The sequence below is a fragment of the Montipora foliosa genome, chromosome 13 (assembly GCF_036669935.1).
Source record: "Montipora foliosa isolate CH-2021 chromosome 13, ASM3666993v2, whole genome shotgun sequence".
Lineage (NCBI taxonomy): Eukaryota > Metazoa > Cnidaria > Anthozoa > Scleractinia > Acroporidae > Montipora > Montipora foliosa.
This window is the reverse complement of record NC_090881.1, coordinates 31422660-31443686: the sequence shown is the minus strand read 5'-3', so window position 1 is coordinate 31443686 and position 21027 is coordinate 31422660. Positions and strand designations below refer to the sequence as shown.

The following is a 21027-nucleotide window of genomic DNA, read 5'->3' as shown; positions in this document are numbered from 1 at the left end:
TGCATATGCAGAAGGAAATAACATCCTGTGTTGTAACTTTACAGAGCATTGTCCAAAACAAAATGATTCTTGACAAAACAATTTTAAAGCCAAGATGTTGTGAGAGGTTGGTGCAACATTACAATTTAGTATTCCCCCTGTGTCTTTTTAGTCATTTGACGTCACATTACCTTATGTAGGTCCCTTTGCTAGAGGAGCACAGAAAGGATTGTGTAAACTGGTTCAACCTTATTGTGTAGCCAATTAAACTAGTTTGCATCTGTTTACAAAGTCGGTAGAATGTTCAACGTGAAGGATCCTGTGTTTGTCGATCTCTGTTGAAGTGTTGTCCATAAATTTTCTTGTGCAGCAGGATGTAACCCTAGTTACATCAATGAAACTAGCCGACACCCTTCAACACACATTGATAACCATCTCAGTACGGACTGGTACTCACACTATACAATCTAAGGCATACTTAACACTTCGTCCAAAGAGATACCTCTCAAGTTTGGATTTTGCAGCCAGAAGACTGCAGCTAATTTTAAAAGAAGCTCCTTATATCCACTGGAAAATTTCCACCTTAAGATAAGCAGCTTTGATGTCCCAACCTTTGGCTCTGGCACAATTTTTCTTTTCATGTGAGTTTTGTTATTTAATTTTGTTATACAGTGTACAACTTTGTTTAACAGCCGTCACTTCTTTTGCTTTAAGCCTCAATAGCATAAAACATACTATAATAATCTTTGTTTGTCCCTCCAAAATTTTGCATAAGCATTGTTTCCATAAAAAAATGAAAATAATGCTTATACAAAATTTTGGAGGGACAAACAAAGATTATTATTATAATTTTGATATTGGCTAATTCTGCAGTTGTTGCCCAGGCTGGATAGAACAGCACTATAAAATATATAACAAAGCACTTTATGTCCTCGATAAACTAGTTATACGGTAGTTTTGTTTTCCCTCCAGTTCTGATGTTTCCAACAAAACTAACTGTTTCCCTCGGGACCATACATTTAGTATATATTATTGCCAGTATGAAGTCGAAATGCATGAAACCTGTTCCTCCCTTAAGCCACACTCCAAAAAATGTTTGAGACTTACTTGCAAAAATACCCTTGCATAGTACAACTTTTGTTACCACCGTATAAACCACCACATTAAACTTTCAAACACACCATTGTGCTAACATACAAAAACCGTTACAGAGACAGTATTGAGACAGATGGCTTCTCAACAGTATTTAAAAACACACACCTGCTGGACACACATCACAAGCTGCCATTCCTGTCACAGCGGCGTAATATCCAGGGTCGCACGGATGTGGCGTACTACTTCCTTCAAGACACTCATGTCCAACAGGGCATATCCCTCCAATTCCTGTATAATGTTGATCCGGAGAACTAACGTTTGTGCCAGATGTGCAGTAAAAACCTAAACAAGGTAACCAAGAAAGCAACAATTGCATGGCTCACAGGAGCTCAGTGAAATTGAGATTGAACAAAGATCGGAGAGTCCAAAACTCATTAATAATGTATTTGCCTTAAAGCCTATCAAGACACAAATAAAACGAAATGTGCAAGAGCCTTATATCCTGATAAAATACTCCTCGTTAGTATTCAATAAGGCATAGCTTGTTTTTCTTGTATGTTAATATTCTTCTCTCACAATTTGAACCACTGTTCTGAGTCCAGAGGGGCATGCTTTTGTGCAATGTTTTTGAAGCCGTTCAAAAACTCGCAGCATGTGTTTTATCAGGTCTAAAAACACTTGAAACGAACACTGCTGCTTGTTTTTTAAACATTACTTGAACATTCTAAAAACCGAACCTTGGATACTGCTAAGGACAGAACAATGGTGATAAGAAAAACTGGCAACTATTACGAGTAAAGAGCTGATGACTTTAAAATGTCAACTGCTTCTCTACCTCTTTGGCACCTTCCAGTCACTGTCGCTCTGCCAGCTGTCTCGCAATAGAAACCTCCAGGACACTGTGTGCATTCACTCTCATTGGCCAGACCAGTGCGGTTGCCGATGGTTCCCACAGGACAGGGTTGAGTATCATAGCCGGTTCCTTCGGGACAGTAGAATCCTGCAGGGCATGGGTCAGGTAAGACAGCTCTAATGCACTGGTATCCAGCTGGACATGTATAACAATAAGAGGCACCTGTACAGAATGGAAAACCAACAACAAACAGTGATCCACTTTGTTGTTATTTACAAATAACCTGTCAAGCAGACACGTTAGGTATAACAACATCGCTAAAAATTGGATTTGCTTGCATCACTCGCACAAATGCACTGTATTCTAAGGGAAAATTATTGTATCTGCAAACAGGTAGTCTAAAAGGCAAGATTGGCCATTTTACCATTGCTCATCACATAAATAGAAATGTCCATCTTCAACGGTGATTTGTACCATATATAAGTTTCCCCTCAATTTTGCAAAACAATGCTTCCCACATCCCTTCTTTATACATTGAACGACATTGGACAGAAAGCTCATGGCTGTTTTATTCCTACCTGTATGATTCACATACGTTCCATTGAAGCAGATCTGTGGCACCGATGAACCTTCAACACAGAAACTGCCAACCGGACATATGTTCCCAGTGAGGCCATCAAGAGGATTTTTCCTTGTAGAATTAGCAATACAGTAGAAGCCTTTCTGACAACTACCACTCACAGCACTTAGACCAGTATTATCACAGAACTTTCCAGCATCACAAGGTACACAGTCTTCAACTCGAATCTTACGTCTGTGTGGTTGGTATGTTCCTTTAGGGCACTGCACAGGGGATGGGGTCCCTGTAGGACAGAAGCTGCCATTTGGGCAGTCTGTGCCAAAAGGTTGATCAATAGGCATTTCTTCTGGTGATCCACCACGGCACCAGAATCCTTCACGACACTTTTTCTTAGGAATAATGTTCCCTGTGCCATCACAATAGTAGCCTGCTAAACATGGTAAACATCCTGTCTCATTTGTAAGTCCACTTTCATTGTAAAATGTCCCTGGAAAAGATAATAATACATTATTTATACTTAAAGAAAAGCGAAATATCCATGGAAAGAGAGGAAAATTATGTTATTTCTCCTAATATCCTATAAAAATGTTCCATCAAAAGACAGGAGAAACTTTAAAGCATCCGGATGCTGAGCGTACCCTAAATATCTTTGGCAAAATTTTCCATAGTGCACTTGGCAACCTGGAGGAATGATGTCTGACACATGACAACCTGCACCCTGCCCTGTACTCAGCAGAAAACACTTTTGAACCTCCTTTGAAAGACACAGTGCCATAAACTGAAATACGTCTTACCAGCAGGACAGCCAATTCCCTCTGAAGACCCTTCGGGGCAGTATTGACCAGGCTTGCATAGATCCCCACTAACACCATCAGTTGGCGTAGGTGTTTTTGATCCGTTGATACAAAAGTGGCCTGATGGTGAAATGTAAAATATGTTTTAATATATGCTGTTTATAAAGCCACCCCCTGACAAAGGGGTCATTACATTCAATATGGGCTTACTTGGTATGTTGATTGAATTCTGGTCTTATTATTATTGTTATCGTTGCCTTTTGTTGCAGAGTTTCTGCAAGATTGATTTTGCAAAATTAATCAAATCAAGAGTGTTCAAACAAGCCTTGAAAGTGTACTTTTTCTACTTTAAAGGGAATCTCCACAAAAAACAGGAATATATCTTTAAAATAGTTAACATAATGCTCATAATCAAAATTGTTCAAAATAAATAAATTTTAAAAACGGTTGTTTTGGTTTTCAAATTTCCTGGGTGCCGCCATCTTGAATAATTGTGACGTGTCATGGTTGCCCTATTGTTTTAAAACAAAAGGTCTTTGTGCAAATACAAAAGAGAAACCATAACACATCACAATTATTCAAGATGGCGGCACCCACGAAATTTGAAAACCAAAACAAGCGTTTTTGAAATTCATTCATTTAGGATACAAACGATTCCATTGGAAAATGTTCAAACAATTTTGATTGTAAACATTATGTTAAATATTTTGAAGTTGTATTCTTGTTTTCGCGGAGGTTTCCTTTAATGAAACAACATAAATTAATTACAAACCTGCACTACAAGGTCCTGAAGGCTCTATTAAACCAGTTGATGCACAAAACTGCTTGGGCGGGCAAGGAGTGCAATCTGAGTATTTCTCTAGTCCTGTTTTGTTACTGTAAGTACCACTAGGACATGGGAACTGCCTCTCTGTCTTTGTTCCCACAGGGCAGTAGTTTCCAGCTGTGCATTTGATGGGATAAATAACTCCCGTATGATTTTCAGATGATTCACAGACGCCAGTAACATTTGCAAATGGATCGCAGAAATGACCTGCCAAACAAGGTTTGCACTTATGCTGCCCCACTTCATCTTGGTACTCCCCAGCACTGCAGTTTTGTGGCAAATCACTTCCTGTAGGGCAACTAGCTCCTCTCGGACATATCACTGTGGCATTGTGAGTAGATCCACTGGGACAATAAAAGCCTTGCAAGCATTCAAACAGTACCTCTGTGGCTGCTGGTAATGGGCAGTAGTATCCTGCTTTGCAAGCTAAGCAGTCTTCAACCTTGGATTTCCCAGCATAAGGAGAATAAGTGCCAACAGGGCAGGGCCTTTCTATATCTGTTCCCTCAGGACAGTAATACCCAGCAGTGCAAATCCTTGGATTGGGAACTGTATCTCCACCATTACAATAATATCCAGCAGTACAGTTTCCTTCTGGACTTGCAAGCCCTGTTTGATTACAGTAAGTTCCTGGCAGACAACTCTTTGGTTCTGAAGATCCTTGAGGACAGAAATGGCCAGCAGGGCAGATGCCTCCCGTGAAGTTTACGGAATATATTGGACATGTAAAGTCGTTAGAGTTGTTGAAAACTGAATTCAAGTTGGGAACAGGTCTTCTAGCATAAGCTCCTCTTGCGCAGTACCATCCCTTATCACATGGACCATCTGGGTTGGTGCTACCATAACCTTCACAGAAATATCCAGGTGTGCATGGTACACAGAATGAAGGTTGGGTTGCATGTGTTTGATTGTTAAATGTGCCAGGAGGACATTTGAATGGAGTGGTTGTTCCTCTCGGGCAGTAGTGTCCTGTGGGGCAGATTCCTCCACCTTGGCTTACATTGACAGGATTTGGTCTGATGGCACGGTTTGAACAAAAGAATCCTGGGTCACATGGGTCTTTTGGAGCAGCCAGTCCCTGAGAGTCACAATACTTTCCCCCGTCACAATTCATACAGCCTGACAGAGTTTGCAGTCTTAGACTTGGACTGTATGTTCCTATGGGGCACGGCTCTGGTTTGTGGGAACCTGTTTCACAATAGGAACCTGGAGGACAAGGGGCACCTGTAATATTGTCATTAGGTGTTGGTTGGCTGGCGCCTTCCACACAGTAATATCCTGCATGACATTTGGCAGTAGGAGCTATTGCACCGGATTTATGGCAATAGTAACCTTTTGTGCATTGTGTACACTGGGCTTCCTCCATAAGCTTGGTCATGTTACTGAAGGTGCCAAGAGGGCATGGATGCTGGTGGGCCCATTTGGTACCATTAGGGCAGAAATATCCAGCTGGGCAATCTGATGGGAAAATGACTCCACAAGAATCATTTCCCACACATGACGAGTTCTGTCTTGCTTCATTGGGATCACAATAGCTTCCAGCAGGACATGTGTAGCAAAATCCTTTTCTTGAATATGGTTGATACGTTCCAGCTGGACATGGGTTGTGAAGTCCACTTCCCTCAGGGCAGAAGTGACCAGGCTGACACTCCTTGTCTGGTGGACTCTGCTCTGTCTCTCCAGCAGGACAGTAGAATCCTTCAGAACAATTTCCACTTGGATAATCAAGTCCATAAGTTGGACAGAATGTGCCAGGTATACACGCTTTACAATTGTTCTTGAACTGATTGAATTCTGTATCGGCATAGGTACCTGGTAAGCATGGCGTTGGGTATGAACTTTTAGTTGGACAGTAGTGACCCTTTGGACACTTATCACCTGTGGTTTGGTTGATTGGGTGACTATAGATTGTGCTTCCATTGCAATAATAACCAGCTGTACAGACTCCAGATTCCTTGTCCAATTTATCCTCTGCACAATAGTAGCCTGGTGTGCAAGGTAAAGGTTGATGGGAGCCTGCCGGACAAAAAGTGCCTTTCTTGCAGAAACCTCCAATTGCTCCAAAAAGTGGACAGACAGAGGAGCCATTTGTAATCTCACTCTCGTTTAGAGGCATCCTTTGCCATGACCCACCAGTACAGAACCATCCCCCAGCACACAGACCTGATGGTTCAGGCAGTCCACTGAACTGACAGAAATGTCCAGCAGGACAAATGGTGCAGTCTTCAACTTTATCACCTAAAGTGACATTCTTAAAGGATCCTTTGGGACATGGACTGGCTGATGCTGATCCATTAGGGCAGTAAAAACCTTTTGGGCACTCTATGAAATTGGTTGATGCATTAGGACAGAAATAGCCAGGTGGGCAAACTAGGCACTGACTTTGTGTCCATCGTGAATTGTACTCTCCACCTTTACAGGCAATTGGATATGGTGATCCAACCGGACAAAAGTGACCAGTTGGACATGGACCACCAATATCTGATACATTTGGCCTGCGGGAATCTGATTTCTCTATGCAGTAGTAACCAGCATCACAAGGGCCACTTGGCCAAGATAGGCCATCTTCCTCACAGTATTGTCCACCCGGACATCTCTTGCAATCAGCCAAAGAAGTTGCATGAGTTCTGTTATTGTAGTGGCCAGCAGGACAAGCTATCGGCGCTAGTGGGTCACCACGCGGACAATATTGTCCACTTGGACATATACCTGCGTCACCCTTGTTGCCACCAGATGGTTGTTGTTGGTCAGAGCCATTATGACAGAAAAATCCAGCATCACATTCCCCTGTAGTTGAGGTAGAATTAAGGAAAGCACAGAAGTGGCCCGGCTCACATGGTTTGCATTGTTCCTTTCTAGAAAGGAATTCAACAGGGCTGTAGGTTCCTCTCGGACAAGGTTGCCACTCATGTCCAGTGCCTAACGGACAATACCAACCTACAAAAAAAATTCAAATACTGTAAAAACTTGTGTATAAGCCGTGCTTGTAGATAAATCGCACCCCCAAATACCAAACATGAATTTTGAAAAAATATAAAAACTTAAAAAGCACTCTAGCAAAAAAAAGTTGTTTGTTCGCAGTTGTTCATGATATAAATTAAAAACTTGCTAAAATATAATGCTGTAAACTTGCAGCAATTTTAAGGAGTTATTCAACTCTTAAAAGCTTTTAAAATCTTTCATCGATTTCCCTATAAATTCTTGAGACTGACAACAGTTGTCTTCATTGTCGAAGCCTACAGTTGAAGTAAAAATGATGAAGTTTGAACGAAAATAACATGTGGGGAATGATAGAAAACATTTACTTAGTAAACGTGCAGTCATTAACAGAGGGAAGTCTGGACTGAGTCATGATCATGTTGTAAACAACATGGAAAGCCATCGATCGGTGAAAAACGTGCCGTTTAAAAACCCCATGGACAAACATGCCGCGCAAGTAATGAAGAGCAACAAAACAGTCAGTCTCTGCCTCATGAGTTCTCCCAAACAGCATGGTATTTTCTCGCATGTGGTGGAGAGATTAAAGTTGGAGTGATCTGTCGAAGTATATGTTTACTCTTTACTTACTACAACAACTATTTTAATATAAAAGGTATTTATATCTATTAAAACTGGGTTTGTCACCAGGTGGATCCATTCGCAAATAAAAAATATAAATATATGTTACTCTGGTATTTGAAATATAAATTATGTACAATAAAAACGTTTTCCGACGTTTCGGTTGTATTCAACAACCTTCATCAGGGAAAGTGAAAGATAAAATTTACACGAAAGCTAAGATATAAACTAAAACGCTAATTAAAATTCTAAAGTTAGTGTCATTTTTTCTTTTCTGCAATAGTCAAATGCAAATACTCCTTGGGGAGTAGTGCTCCATCATCTCGGTTGAGGGGGTCTTTAGCACAGTTTATTTCCCAAACCTCAAGAATTTTCCTTTGTCGCCAGTTATTGTTAGTTCTAAGAATAGTGGCCTCATTCCACGCGATGTCATGATTCGTTTTTATAACGTGGTCCGCAAGTGCTGATTTTTCTTTTTGTAGCCGTGCAACGGCCTTTTTATGCTCGCCTTTTCTAGTTGTAAATTTTCTTTGCGTTTCTCCGACGTAATTCTTGCTACATACTGTTCAGGGAATGTCATACACGAGACCTCAAATTTCTTCTTTGCCCATTTCGTCTTTCGGCTTTGGAAATATCTGGCCAATTGCATTGTAGGGTTTAAAAGTCACTTTGATACCATGATTGCCCAAAACTCTCTTTATGGGTTCGGAGGTCCCGCTAACGTACGGTATTGTGCAATATTTCTTTTCCGACTCTGCACCAGTTAATGGGTAGTTTAATGGTGGTTTAGGTTTGCTGGCATTCAAGATAAAGCGTTTGGGGTATCCATTTGATTGTAATGTGGACATTATTCTTTGTTTTTCCTTGTTTCGGTCGGATTTTGTTGAGGGAATTCTCTCGGCCCAATCCATTAATGATTTGACCACAGCTCGCTTGTGCATACTGGGATGGTGCGATAAATATTACAGATAGCGATCAGTGTGGGTAGGTTTCTGGTAGACGGTGGTGATTAATTTTCCGCGTCTTCCTGGTGATGAACCATGGTGTCAAGAAAGGCAATTTTACTCCCGTTCTCACGTTCAATTGTGAAAGTAATGCAAGGTTCAACTGAATTCAAATGTTCCAGAAAGGTCTGTGTACTTCCAGATTTTGCGGTTGTAATCACGTCGTCCACAAATCTCTTCCAAAACAAAGGTGGATTGGTTAGTGAAGCTAGCGCTCTTTCTTCAAGGTCTTCCATGACCATGTTAGCCATTAGGGGGAGCCCATAGCTGTCCCATGAATTTGCTTGTAATGCTTGTGGTCATACTGAAAATTGGTGGTTGACAGGCAAAAGTCTAGTAATTTGACAATGCCAGTAATAGGTATGGCTGTCCTGTCCTGTAAATTTTCATCGTTGATCAGGCGGTTGTGAGCAACACTAATAGCTACGTCCACCGGAATCGATGTAAACAACGAAAGGTTAGGGTTAGGGTTAGGGTTAGGGTTTCTCCGACGTAATTCTTGCTACTTGCAGAAAAGAAAAAATGACACTAACTTTAGAAATTTAATTAGTGTTTTAGTTTATATCTTAGCTTTCATGTAAATTTTATCTTTCACTTTCCCTGATGAAGGTTGTTGAATACAACCGAAACGTCGGAAAACGTTTTTATTGTACATAATTTATATTTCAAACACCAGAGTAACATATATTTATATTTTGTATTTATATCTGTTTAGGTGAGAAAGGGTTGTTACAAACTCTTGAAAAAGTTGGGTGGAGGTTGTATTTCAATAGATTCCCTTCAATAGTGTAAGTAAAGACATAGAGACGATTTGAATGCAATCAAGATGTTTAAAGGTAAAATTCATTGAATTTTGACAAGAAATTGTTACAAATGCCATGACAGTGTATATCTTTAAGGAAAAAAAGATTGCCAAATTCTAGGGCAAATTTTTCGGTCTTAACAATTTTCTCCTCTAAAAGAGCAATGAACCTTACCAGCTGGGCACGGTTCTGGAGAAACTTGATCAAGGCAGTAATGTCCTGCTGGACATGGATAACAAGCAGCAGCTTGGGTGTGGTTCATGTATGTTCCTGGGGAACATGGCCGAGGACTAGCTGTACCTTCGGGACAGAAATGGCCAATTGGACAGACATCACCTAGAAAAAGGAAACATTTCATGACCTTAACTACTGATCAGTTAGTACTAAAAGCAAAACAAGTTCGTAATTTGGTATTGATTTATATAGCAAGAAAGACCTTGTAAAAGGAATAAACAAGATTACTGAAACATGTACTTATCTGAAAAGCAACAGAGAACGGTTCTTAAAATTCAAGTGCCACTAATCTTGAATTACTCGTACCCCACAACATAATTCTAGCCAGGTGGCTAGGATTAACAAAAAATGATGCCATTCATGGATTTTATCTCCTTATTTGTTTAAAGCAAATACTCAGCCTAGAACAATAATATTTCTGAACATACTGCCTTCTTAAGTTGTGTTCCTTTTCAAAAATCACAGTCAATGAAATTCGTACCTGTGACACCATCCGTAGGTTCACTAACAGATGCATTTTCTTTGCAGAAGAAACCAGCTGAACAGTTGCCAGAAGTTTGATTGCGGCCATCAACAGCACAAAACTCCCCTGGATCACAGCCTTTGCAGTCAGCTTGAGAGGCAAGTTGTTGTGTAGGCCCATAAGTACCTTTCCTGCATGGTATGGTAACTGTTGTACCAGCTGGGCAGTAATGCCTAGAGGAAGGAGATCTCCCTATCACCTTATGTTCATAAAGTATTAATAACATACATGAAAAAATGTCAGTGTGTTGATTGGCTGAGAGCACGTCAATTTAACCCCTAAAGAGTGCAGAAATTTGAAATAGTACAAATAAAGGTGAAATTGTTGCATTGATACCCAATCAAATGCGAGCCCTGGTTTTGGAATTTTTCTGTGATTGTGTGATACACGTGTCTTGCTTCTGCTTAACCATCTCAAATTTTTTCTTGTATATTATTTACAAGTAACCACATGATTTTTCGTGTGCAATTTGGAATAAATAAAGGCTACAAACTTTTGTGCATCTTTGAAAAAAATTACTCATGCTTATCGCACTCAAAATCATGTGATTACCTACACTAATGATAATAACTCAATGCCAGGCTCCACCACATTCACTTTAGTAGAAGAGTTCCTCGATCACTGAGTTGAAGCACAATAAAGAAAGATTGCAAAACACCCTCACCCAGTTGGGCAAATGACTCCAGTGACACCATCATTTGGAGAAGGGTTGTCAGCTCGACCAATGCAGTGAAATCCTTCTGAACAATCATTTGTCCAAATGACATTGCCTTCCCCTTCACAGTATTTGCCAGGTGGACAATCAGTGCAATCCTCCACATGTTCTCCATGAGTTCTGTTATTAAATGTTCCTGAACAAAATGCAAAGAATTGTAGGTATGTTACTGAAACAATATTTCTTAGTCCCTTACTACAATTTTCATAATAATTCTGCAAAATCTTTCCATCGGTGCTCTGTTTTAAGGGTATTCAAAGCTACCTGAAGCTACACAGAACTGAAAGAAAGTCAAAGAAAGGATATTAGGTCACTAGGGATCGAACCTCTCACACAAAACACAGCGCACTAAACAACCGTGCAATCCTTAATTGTCCCGTCAGAAGTTTGATAGATAGAAGCCAAAACACAGTTTGGCTGTTGGTGCTTGAAGATGAAATCAGAAAAATTACGAAAATTTCACTGGGTTAGACATTTAGCACTCGCCCACTTGCCCAGGCAAGTCTCTAAAGTGTTGAGCAAGTGCAAATCATTTGGTGAGATTTTCGTAACCAAGAAATTATTTAAATTGCAAAATAAACCCTGCTATTTATATTTCATCTTGCCAAGAGAAAACCCCTAAACATAAACTTATCATTTCCATTTTACAAAGTTTTACATGTATATTCCGAACTGTCTAATCAGTTGGTGCTAAAAGGCAACTTTAAGCTTCGTAAAGAGACACACAGACTAGGGTCAAGGGAAAAACCTCCTAGTAGGACTAAAATATCAAATGGAGGTATAGTTTCAATGATATTAACTGAGATGGTGACTTTAACAGGGTTCATGCTGGATTTCGTAAACTATATAAAATTCCAGGGCTATAATTCAATGAGTTTCCAAGAACCAGAAATTGAGTTTTTAAGGAGTGCTTGTAAGAAGATTTCAATGCCATACATCATGTTTCAGTGTTTTCTTTGCTGCAAAAACGACCTTGATATTTTTCCCACGTCCTGTGAGTAAGTGCACGCATTCACAGGCATTCTAATTTTTGCATTTAATCTTTCCTCCATACAGTCACCTCTCTTGTATGCGGACACCATCCGGAATTGGAAAAAGCGTCCATTAGTAGAGCTGTCCACTTAGGAGAATTAGTCCCATAATGTGACACTACAAATACATATTGTTCATGTGAAACAAACGCAGTTTGCTTTTCCACGGACAAATGGAGATATGACAAAACCCCACTGTTCTGTTGCTCTGTCAAATGTCATAGTTTTGTTTGAATTGCAAATTAAAGACAAAATTATTTCATTGCATTCCGCTAAAGAGAGAGCATAAACAAAAGAAAAATCGAACTTTAATTTTCAAAAGTGTCAGTGTCCGTTTTTGAAAGAGTGTCTGCTTACAGGAATGTGTAAATACAGAGTTTGAATGAAAGGTAAAATGGGGAATTGAAAAAAATGTCTATAAGTAGAGCTGTCTGCTTATGAGAGTGTCTGATAGCGGAGAGTTGACTGTAGTCAAATTTGGGCTCAGTTTTTGAAATGTCTCTAACTTAGCATGATGCAATCTCAACAATTTTCACCCAAGCAAAAATGAGTTTGATCGCAGCACGAGTCAAGTTCGAGCCCGAGTCAAGTTCGAGTCACGAGTCAAGTTCGAGTCAAGTTAAATTTTCCTTTTTTTTTAGTAGTTTTGTTTTTAATTGCTGTGTGAAAATAATGTACCAGAGGTAATTAGGCCTAATTAGGTCTTTTTAGGGCTAATTAGGCCTAATTAGGCCTAAAGAAAAGTACCCTAAACATTCATTAAAGCTAATTTTAGGCCTAATTACCTCTGGTACATTTTTTTCACACAGCAATTAAAAACAAAACTACCAAAAAAAAAAGGAAAATTTAACTTGACTCGAGCTTGACTCGTGACTCGAACTTGACTCGGGCTTGAACTTGACTCGTGCTACGATCAAACTCAGCAAAAATTCAATGAGTTTTCAAGCACTTTCCCACCAAATCCCTTTTTTCAAAGGCTTTTCACGAACCCTGAGTTTTAGGCCCAGTGTTTTTATGAAACAATGAATTCCTCCATCACGAGTTAGGAATAGGTATTCAGAAAATAAGTTTTATATGAAATTTCAGCTTAAATGGATTCAACCTAGATGGTTTCCACTCCAACAATTCATAACCAGGAATAATTAGACAAACGAGAATCAAACAAGGTTGAAATCATTTCAACCTTCACGTTAAGAAACAGGTAAATGGTTGTTTTCAAAAAATGTTTAGACACTGTTCGTTTCACACTATAACCTAACCCTAACATTGCATACCTTGAGGACACTTGTGCTCCCTAGCAAATTTAGTTCCACTTAGGCAGAAGTGACCTTTGATACAGGGAGTAGGGAACTGAACTCCATGACTGCAGTGAGTTGCGTTGAGAATCGTTCCATCACAATAGTAGCCCTGAAGGCAGATCTTACATGTTCCTTGCCGAAATTCATCCTGATAACTTCCATTGCCACATGGCACCTGGTATGCACTTCCCCTAGGACACTGATGTCCAGGTGTACATGTAAATTCAACTGGTGAGCTTGTTTTCTGTCCTCCAGGGCAAAAATATCCAGCATCACATTCTCCTGATGGCAATTCAAGTCCTCTTGAGCCACAGAAGTGGCCAGGTGTGCATGGCTGGCAACTGCTGATATTTTGATTGGCAGTGGAATTAGAGAAGGTTCCTTCAGGACATTTTTGTGGATCATATGTTCCAACTGGACAGTAATGGCCTCTTGGGCATATTCCACCAGTAACATTGTCTGTTGGGTTTGAAAACCTTGCTCCTTCCTTGCAGAAGTAACCAGCATCACAAGGGCCCGATACATTTGACAGTTCGGCATGGTTGCAGTAATGTCCTGAAAAAAAAAAAAAAGGACAATAAAAATATGCAATAATTATTCACTGTCAGTGTTGAGAGTGTTACATATCATTAAAAAAACGTTACCTCTCAAGCATGGTGTTGGCTCTCGTGAACCCTTAGGACAAAAAAATCCAGGCTGACAGACCCCTCCGGTCGTGGTATTGGGACAGAAACAACCGGTTCCATTGGTAGAATTGCAGTATCCAACAACACCAACATCAGCCGGCTTTTCAGACCATGCTCCACGTACACAATACCAACCACTTGCACAGTCACCAGTTGGGTTTTCCAGACCAGCTTTGTCACAAAACTTGCCAGGGACACATGGTGTACAATCACTGTAATTAGCAACCGAAACAAGTGCAAGTGGAATAAGCTTTTCACTAAAAACAACACCTACAACTCTTTCAAAATAACGTGCATGCAAAAGATCCCACCAAGTAGAATAGAGTGTAATACACTATTTGTGAACATGCTATAAAAATGTTCACATTCAGTTCAGTTCAGTTCAGTTCTTTATTTTCCAAATAGGTATTTTTAACAAATTGGACATGCCCACAGGTAGCAGATGCTAATCTAGGTGGGTCATGTCGTGACTAAAAAGAGTAGGTAGACAAGTTTACAGGAAAATCAAGAAGATAAATGTACAAGAATATATATTATAAAATTAAGTTTGTGAGCTAATTAGTACCACATTAAGAGAAAGCGCCATGAAATATCTTATTTTACAAAAACTCTTAATAGATCTAACTCTGGAATAATACAATTAAGGCTATACTTATCATTCTAAAAAAGAAAATACAATAAAATCTTAAGAAAACTTTACCTTTTGAATAATGTTTCGTACATCAAGGTAAGAGTCTCCCGAGGTCAGGATATCGAAAAGTACTGTTTTAATTTTTCTTTTAAAGTCATATTTTGAAAGATTTCTTAATGTAAGAGGCATCTTGTTCCAATTCTAGAAAACGAGTTTAGTTGAATAGAGAGTCTAGAGCTTTGTGTGTAAAAGTTGTTTGAAGCAGAGGATCGGGTATTATAAGAGTGAATATTAGAAATGTCTTGAAACAGGTCTCGAATATTTCTGGGTGCATTTCTGTGTCTAAGGTCAAACATCAACATGACCTGAAAAAAACAAATGCTGAAACGATGCTGTCAGCCGATTCCAAAAATTAGTCCATTAACTATGTAAAAATGTGATTACCTCATACTCTGCCTCCTTGTTTTGCTGTTGAAGTAACCTTTAGGGCAAGGGTTATCAAATGGTGCTTCAGTTCCAACTGGGCAATAATGACCCACTGGGCATTCCATCATGCAAGATGTAGAGTTCGATGGACAATAATAGCCTGCACAACAATGTGTACAGTTGGATTGGCCTGTGCGATCATTATATGTCCCAGCTTTGCAACCTAAAGGATGAGAAGTTCTAGCAGGACAAAAATGTCCGATGGGGCAAGGCCCACCTGACGCTGTAACATTGGGTGGATTAGGGATCTTTGATCCCTTAAGGCAATAGAATCCAGGGTCACATGGACCAGAAACATTTTGGAGTCCAAGCTCTCCACAATAATGACCTTCTGTGCAATTTTGACACTCGGTCACTTCTTCCAACAGCTTCACATTGGAGAATGTTCCCTTTGGACATTTTTCTGGCTCGCCTGTGGCAGCAGGACAGTAATGTCCCTCAGGGCAAGGCCCTGAATCTTGGCTTTCACTTGGAGTGGCTGATTCAGCACTATGGCGGCAGAAGTAGCCAGCAGTGCACTTTCCACTGACAGCTGTAGCATTTTCATGTGCGCAGAATTTACCAGAATCACAAGGACGACAACCTTAAGAGAGAAAGTACAAGCAGCTATATCAACTGTTGTTTATGAATAAATGCTCTGACTTTGTGTTGGAATATGTTGATCATGACAATGATCAATAATAAGAGGTATAATCGATTGTCTCATAAAGTAGTCACTTGTAAGGTGTCACATAATTTTCCACCGCTTACTGGTGGTCTTCTTCAGGCAATAACTTGGCAAACTGATGATAAATGCTACTATATGTATCACGGTGGTTGGTTGTGATAGGTGCTGTGATACCCCCTTTAGAATGAGGCTCACACTCAGTCTGGTAGACCCAGAAGAGTGAGGGAAGCTATGCACGTAAGAGTTCCCCATAATTACATCCACAGAATAATGCAATCAAAATTTCTGAAGCATGGATACCAATGATCAAGAAACACAACAGGAGATCAGTACATCAACAAACTACGAAGAGAAAATTTTGAATCAAACCTCTCAGGAATTACACGAAGGAATATAATAAGGATGCAGTCCACCTATCACAGCCCACCACCGTGATAAAATGTTGTGGTCTTCAACTTAAGTGACTAGATAGTGAGACAAATGATCGCATTTAGGTCAAATTTTACATTTTCGTCGAAGGGGAAAAACAGAGTTCCTGGAGCAAAACCTCTCAGAAACAAAGTAGAGAACTAACAAACTCAACCCAAAAATGATGATCAGAGCACAAATTGTACCTCCCTTAATTTAAACCTTCACTAATTTTATCAGGAAGACTGAAAACCATGTGGCATAGGACAATAGTAGCTGAAGATGAGGAGATGGGAAACAGTTGGGACGAGTCAGAAAAGACAAGCTGAAGACAGAGACGTGGTAATCTACGGTTGCAGCCTCATGTCCACTGGGGATGAAGAGGATTTAGTTTGCACAATAGGGCAAAAGTAACTGTAAAAATTGACTACATTGCCCCTGTATTCATAGAGCCTCAAGGAGAGATACTTACTGGTTACATTAGACAGACCAGGCCTGTCGCCGTACGTGCCCTTGGGACACGGTCTCCAGTTGAAACCTGTTTTTACTGGGCAAAAGAACCCCAGTGGGCATGGTTCTGGGTCTTGACTCTTGTCGTTCACGCAGTAAAATCCAGCAGGGCAGTCCAAACAAGAGTCGGCAAGAGGATCTTTCATATAGGTACCATCCTAACGGAAACAGAATCATCATTATAGCATTTCAGATAACATTCTAACCTGCATACTCATTCTTGCCCAAATCAAGGCTTAATGGCAAATGAAGCTTGGGACAAAAGGAAAAGGAATTTTCTGTTTGAAGACAAAATTAATGTTTTAAAAGTGCTACATGTATAGCTTTAAAGCCACATTGCACTTTACCTATTTTGTCCAAATAAAGTCCTTCCATATAGCAGAGATTTCTTTTTGTTCCACTATCATAAAGAAAGGGGTAAAATTTCTTTTTTCAAGGCTACTACCCTCATGATATTACCAGTACATACCTCACATGGAATAGGATTTGGAGTTTTTCCAGGGCAAAAGTGCCCTGGGGTACAGTTCCCTCCAGTGATGCTATCCTGGGGTGCTGGGTGCTCTGCTCTTCCTGTGCAGTAATATCGAGGCCAGCACTGTCCACTGGGAGCTGTGAGAGCACTACCATTACAGAACAGACCAGGTGTACAGTTTGTGCAATTATCAATACTTGTCAGTCCTAATGTGTTTGAAAACGTTCCTGGTGGACATTCCTCTGGAGCAACAGTACCTTTAACACAGTAATGCCCAACAGGGCATTCCTCACCAGAAACACCATCAATTGGAGTGGGAGTGTGGGCTCCTAATCGGCAATAGTAGCCTTCCAGACAATCGTCTGTAAATGTAGGTGATGAACCTAAAAAGACAAAATATTATCAACACCTGTCAACTGAGGTGCAAGTCAAAAAGATTGTTAAGCAATAACGCCAGTTGTCATGAGCATCAGCTTGCCACTTTAGCAATAAGAATATTGCATTTGCTATTGCAATGAGGACAGTCATATACTAAGAATGTGAAAACTACTTAACATTACAACCAAATTTAAAATAAGCTGACTACATTCATTGTGTAGAAAGCAAAAGGGTCAGAAACAAAACAGATAGCAAGAAAAGGAATCCAGGACATTGGAGTCTAAAATAACCAATAATTTACACACTGTTGTAACTATGAAAAGACTAAAAAAAAAATAACAATAGAAATAAAGATAGGAAAAAGAAATTTCAGTTTTTCCTATTCTTCTGACTACTGAATGGAACATGTGGATCAAAGCATTAATCAAAGGAGCTGAAGACACTTTTCATTTACTGTGTAGTCAATATTTTTATTTTAATTAATGGCTCCAATGATTTATGGTTGCATTTAGGCATCTCTTACCGAGGCAGTATTTTCCAGGTGGGCACTTGACACACTGATCAGGATGGAAAAGCTGAGTTCCGTTTCCATGCGTTCCATTTGGACAGCCAAATTCAGTTGAAAACCTTGTTCCATTGGGACAGTAAAAGCCATTAGGGCACAAAAAGCTTACAAAGGAGCTGAGATCATCTTTGTTGTCACAATAATACCCAGCAGGACACGTTTTACATTTATCTTGTTGCACTTCATCCTGATAGGTTCCAGATGGGCACTTGACTGGTGCAGGAGTCTCTTCTGGGCAGAAATGTCCCACTGTGCATGGCTTACGCTTATCACTGGGTTCTCCAGGAGGGCAGAAAAATTTGGCTGAACAAACTCCAGTTGGTTTTGTTAATCCTTCAGTTTCACAGTATGACCCACTTGTGCAAGCAGTGCAGTTGTCCTTGTGAGCATTGCCTGTATTATTTGAAAATGTTCCTATGGGGCAACGCCTTGGAACTTTGGTGCCCTTGGGGCAATAATGCCCAGGTGGACAGATGTTCCCAGTTATTTCATCAGATGGCCGTGGAACCTTAGCATTACTTGTGCAAAACCAGCCTGGGTCACACTCAGCTGTCACATCATCCTTTCCTTTGCCTTCACAATAATACCCTCCTGTGCAAGCAGTAGGTTCATGGGACCCTGAAGGGCAGAAAAATCCTTCTTGGCACTCCCCTCCGGTGGAGTTTGCAGGACAAAGACAGTTACCTGTAGTGAAATTGTCATAATCTTGAGGCCTGTCTGAAAAGGCAGCATTCACACAGAAATAACCAGGTGCACATGGCCCACTTGGAGCTGTAAGTCCAGAGTCATTGCAAAACTGTCCCCCAGGACATGCAGTGCAGTCAGCAATACTCAAACCCTTCTCAAAGCCATTGAAAAAGCCTTTACTGCATGGAAATTGTGTAGCATACTCTGTGCCATTGGGACAGTAATGGCCCTTGGGGCAAGGGTAAGGTTCAAAGGAAGTAGAGTTCTCAGGGCAGAAATACCCTGCCGGACATGTAAAGCAAGCTTCTTCTCCTTCGTTTGGGTTATATGTTCCTCTCCGACAGCCCAAAGGAAATGCTGTACCCAGTTCACAAAAGTGCCCTTTCGGACAAGGTCCTCCAATTGCTGACACAAAGGTAGGTCTCGCTGTGTTTGAGCGTCGTCTGCAGTAAAACCCTGGAGCACATTTTCCTGTTTCACAACAAAAGTATGAATATCAATCATAAAATAAAGTGAGTTGATACATTATGGCAATTTAATCATGGGTGCATCATGTTGATATTGAAAAGCTAGTCTGGATTTGGTAGACAATGCACCTACATGTTAAACTTTTATCACAAGACAAGAGGCTAGCCACAGTTGAAGGCAACCACCAGAAAGCTCCTTTTTCTATCATGATAATGATTATTTTACTAGACACGGGGGTCACTCCTGTCCCACTGAGCACAACTAATGTCCCCAGTAATACTGGTACTCATTCTACCAACCTCAAATGTGTACTTAAGAGCACAAGCAGGTATACACTACAATAAGCCTCCCCTTTCAATGTCATTATTTTAGTCAAGACTGGGTTAAAATAAGGAATTGCACATGCAACAAATAGTTATGGATTTAAAGGGCCACTACAACGAAAATTTTTTTCTTTTCGAATTTTTTCAACGTCAATTAAGTCAATATGTTCAAAATAATATAATGCATTTAAATTTGGAATGATAGAAGCGACACATAAGTCGGGAAATAGCCAGCCAAAAACCGCTAAAAATCTGTCCACCATTACTCGGACGGCATTGGAGAAGCCTGCGATATATTTTATAAGCGGTCTTCACGCAAGACTTGGCTCGTGACGTCATACATGCATCGCTTCATGGGCGTTTGACAAAGCGATCAAGGAGTAATGTATATAATATCAGCAAAAAGCAACTCGCGACCTCTCACATCTCATAGACGGCGTGGGAAATTAGCCGCATTTATTTTGAGCCTTGCGCATATGACATCACACCCCAGGCGATCCAGCTACACCCATCCCTTTTCCTTGTTCAAGGTCATTTGCCGTTCAAGTTATGGCGGACAGCGAAAACCAAAAAACTATGTTACAATAATCATACTTTCTGTGGGAATTTTGAGATAAAAATTGGCATGATACCTATTTAGTAAGTCTATTTTCAAAATCTAGAGAAAAAGGACGTGCAAAATTTTCATCGTAGTGGCACTTTAAATTAGCTGCTTGAGTCTTTCAACATTAAGATTGGTGGAGGACTAATTTGTGAATGATCCTTTCCTTTTTGCAAATGTACTAAATGGTGTTTCGGGCAGCTGCTGTTGCATTACATCACTTTCACAATTTCAACAAATGTTGTCTTGAAATCCTGACAGGTTGTTACGTTTCCAGCACACACTTGAGAGGTACAGTAAGATTTTACAGGGTTAATCATCTGGACGAGAATTGCAATTAACACCTTTTCACACTTTCAAAACAGATTTTAGAAATGTTTTTCTAAGAATTAGATGAAATATTTTTTTACCAGTTGGCGCTGTAAGATTGGACTGCTCACAATAATGTCCATCTGAACAGGGAGTGCACTCGCTATCGCTCTCCAACTGTGAGACATTTGAAAATGTGCCATTAGGGCATCCTATGGGTTCAGATGTTTCTTCAGGACAGTATGCTCCTGGTGGGCAAACACCTCCGATTCCAGTGAAATTAAAACTAGGTCTTGGAGTATTCACACCCAACACACAATAAAAGCCTGGATCGCAGTTTCCAGATTCGCTACTTGGAAAACTTTCAACCCCAGCACCCTTGCAGTATTTGCCAGGTAGACAAGGGTGGCATTCCTCTTTGCGAGCCAATTTCAGCTAGAAGAATGCAAAAGAAAAAGAATGTTTTAAAATCACTGTTCACCCACTGACAAGTGATGACAAGTCATCTCATGGTTTGTTATACTTGGTGACTCTACGATTATT

General features: G+C 40.2%; 1 protein-coding gene across 2 annotated transcripts in view; it reads right to left on the bottom strand.

Moving 5' to 3' along the window:
* LOC137983626 (uncharacterized) overlaps positions 1-21027 on the bottom strand; it is a 110693-nt gene that overhangs the window by 49840 nt on the left and 39826 nt on the right. For both annotated transcript variants that reach the window (XM_068830775.1, XM_068830774.1), the window contains exons 41-55: positions 20586-20919; positions 18055-19254; positions 17151-17536; positions 16644-16839; positions 15055-15679; positions 13938-14191; positions 13270-13848; positions 10914-11100; positions 10208-10422; positions 9667-9828; positions 4074-7064; positions 3302-3421; positions 2506-2994; positions 1910-2149; positions 1240-1416 (exon numbers count right to left, since the gene is read on the bottom strand). In XM_068830775.1, coding sequence (XP_068686876.1) covers positions 1240-1416; positions 1910-2149; positions 2506-2994; positions 3302-3421; positions 4074-7064; positions 9667-9828; positions 10208-10422; positions 10914-11100; positions 13270-13848; positions 13938-14191; positions 15055-15679; positions 16644-16839; positions 17151-17536; positions 18055-19254; positions 20586-20919 — 8155 coding nt within the window. The remainder of the gene's footprint in view (positions 1-1239; positions 1417-1909; positions 2150-2505; positions 2995-3301; positions 3422-4073; positions 7065-9666; positions 9829-10207; positions 10423-10913; positions 11101-13269; positions 13849-13937; positions 14192-15054; positions 15680-16643; positions 16840-17150; positions 17537-18054; positions 19255-20585; positions 20920-21027) is intronic.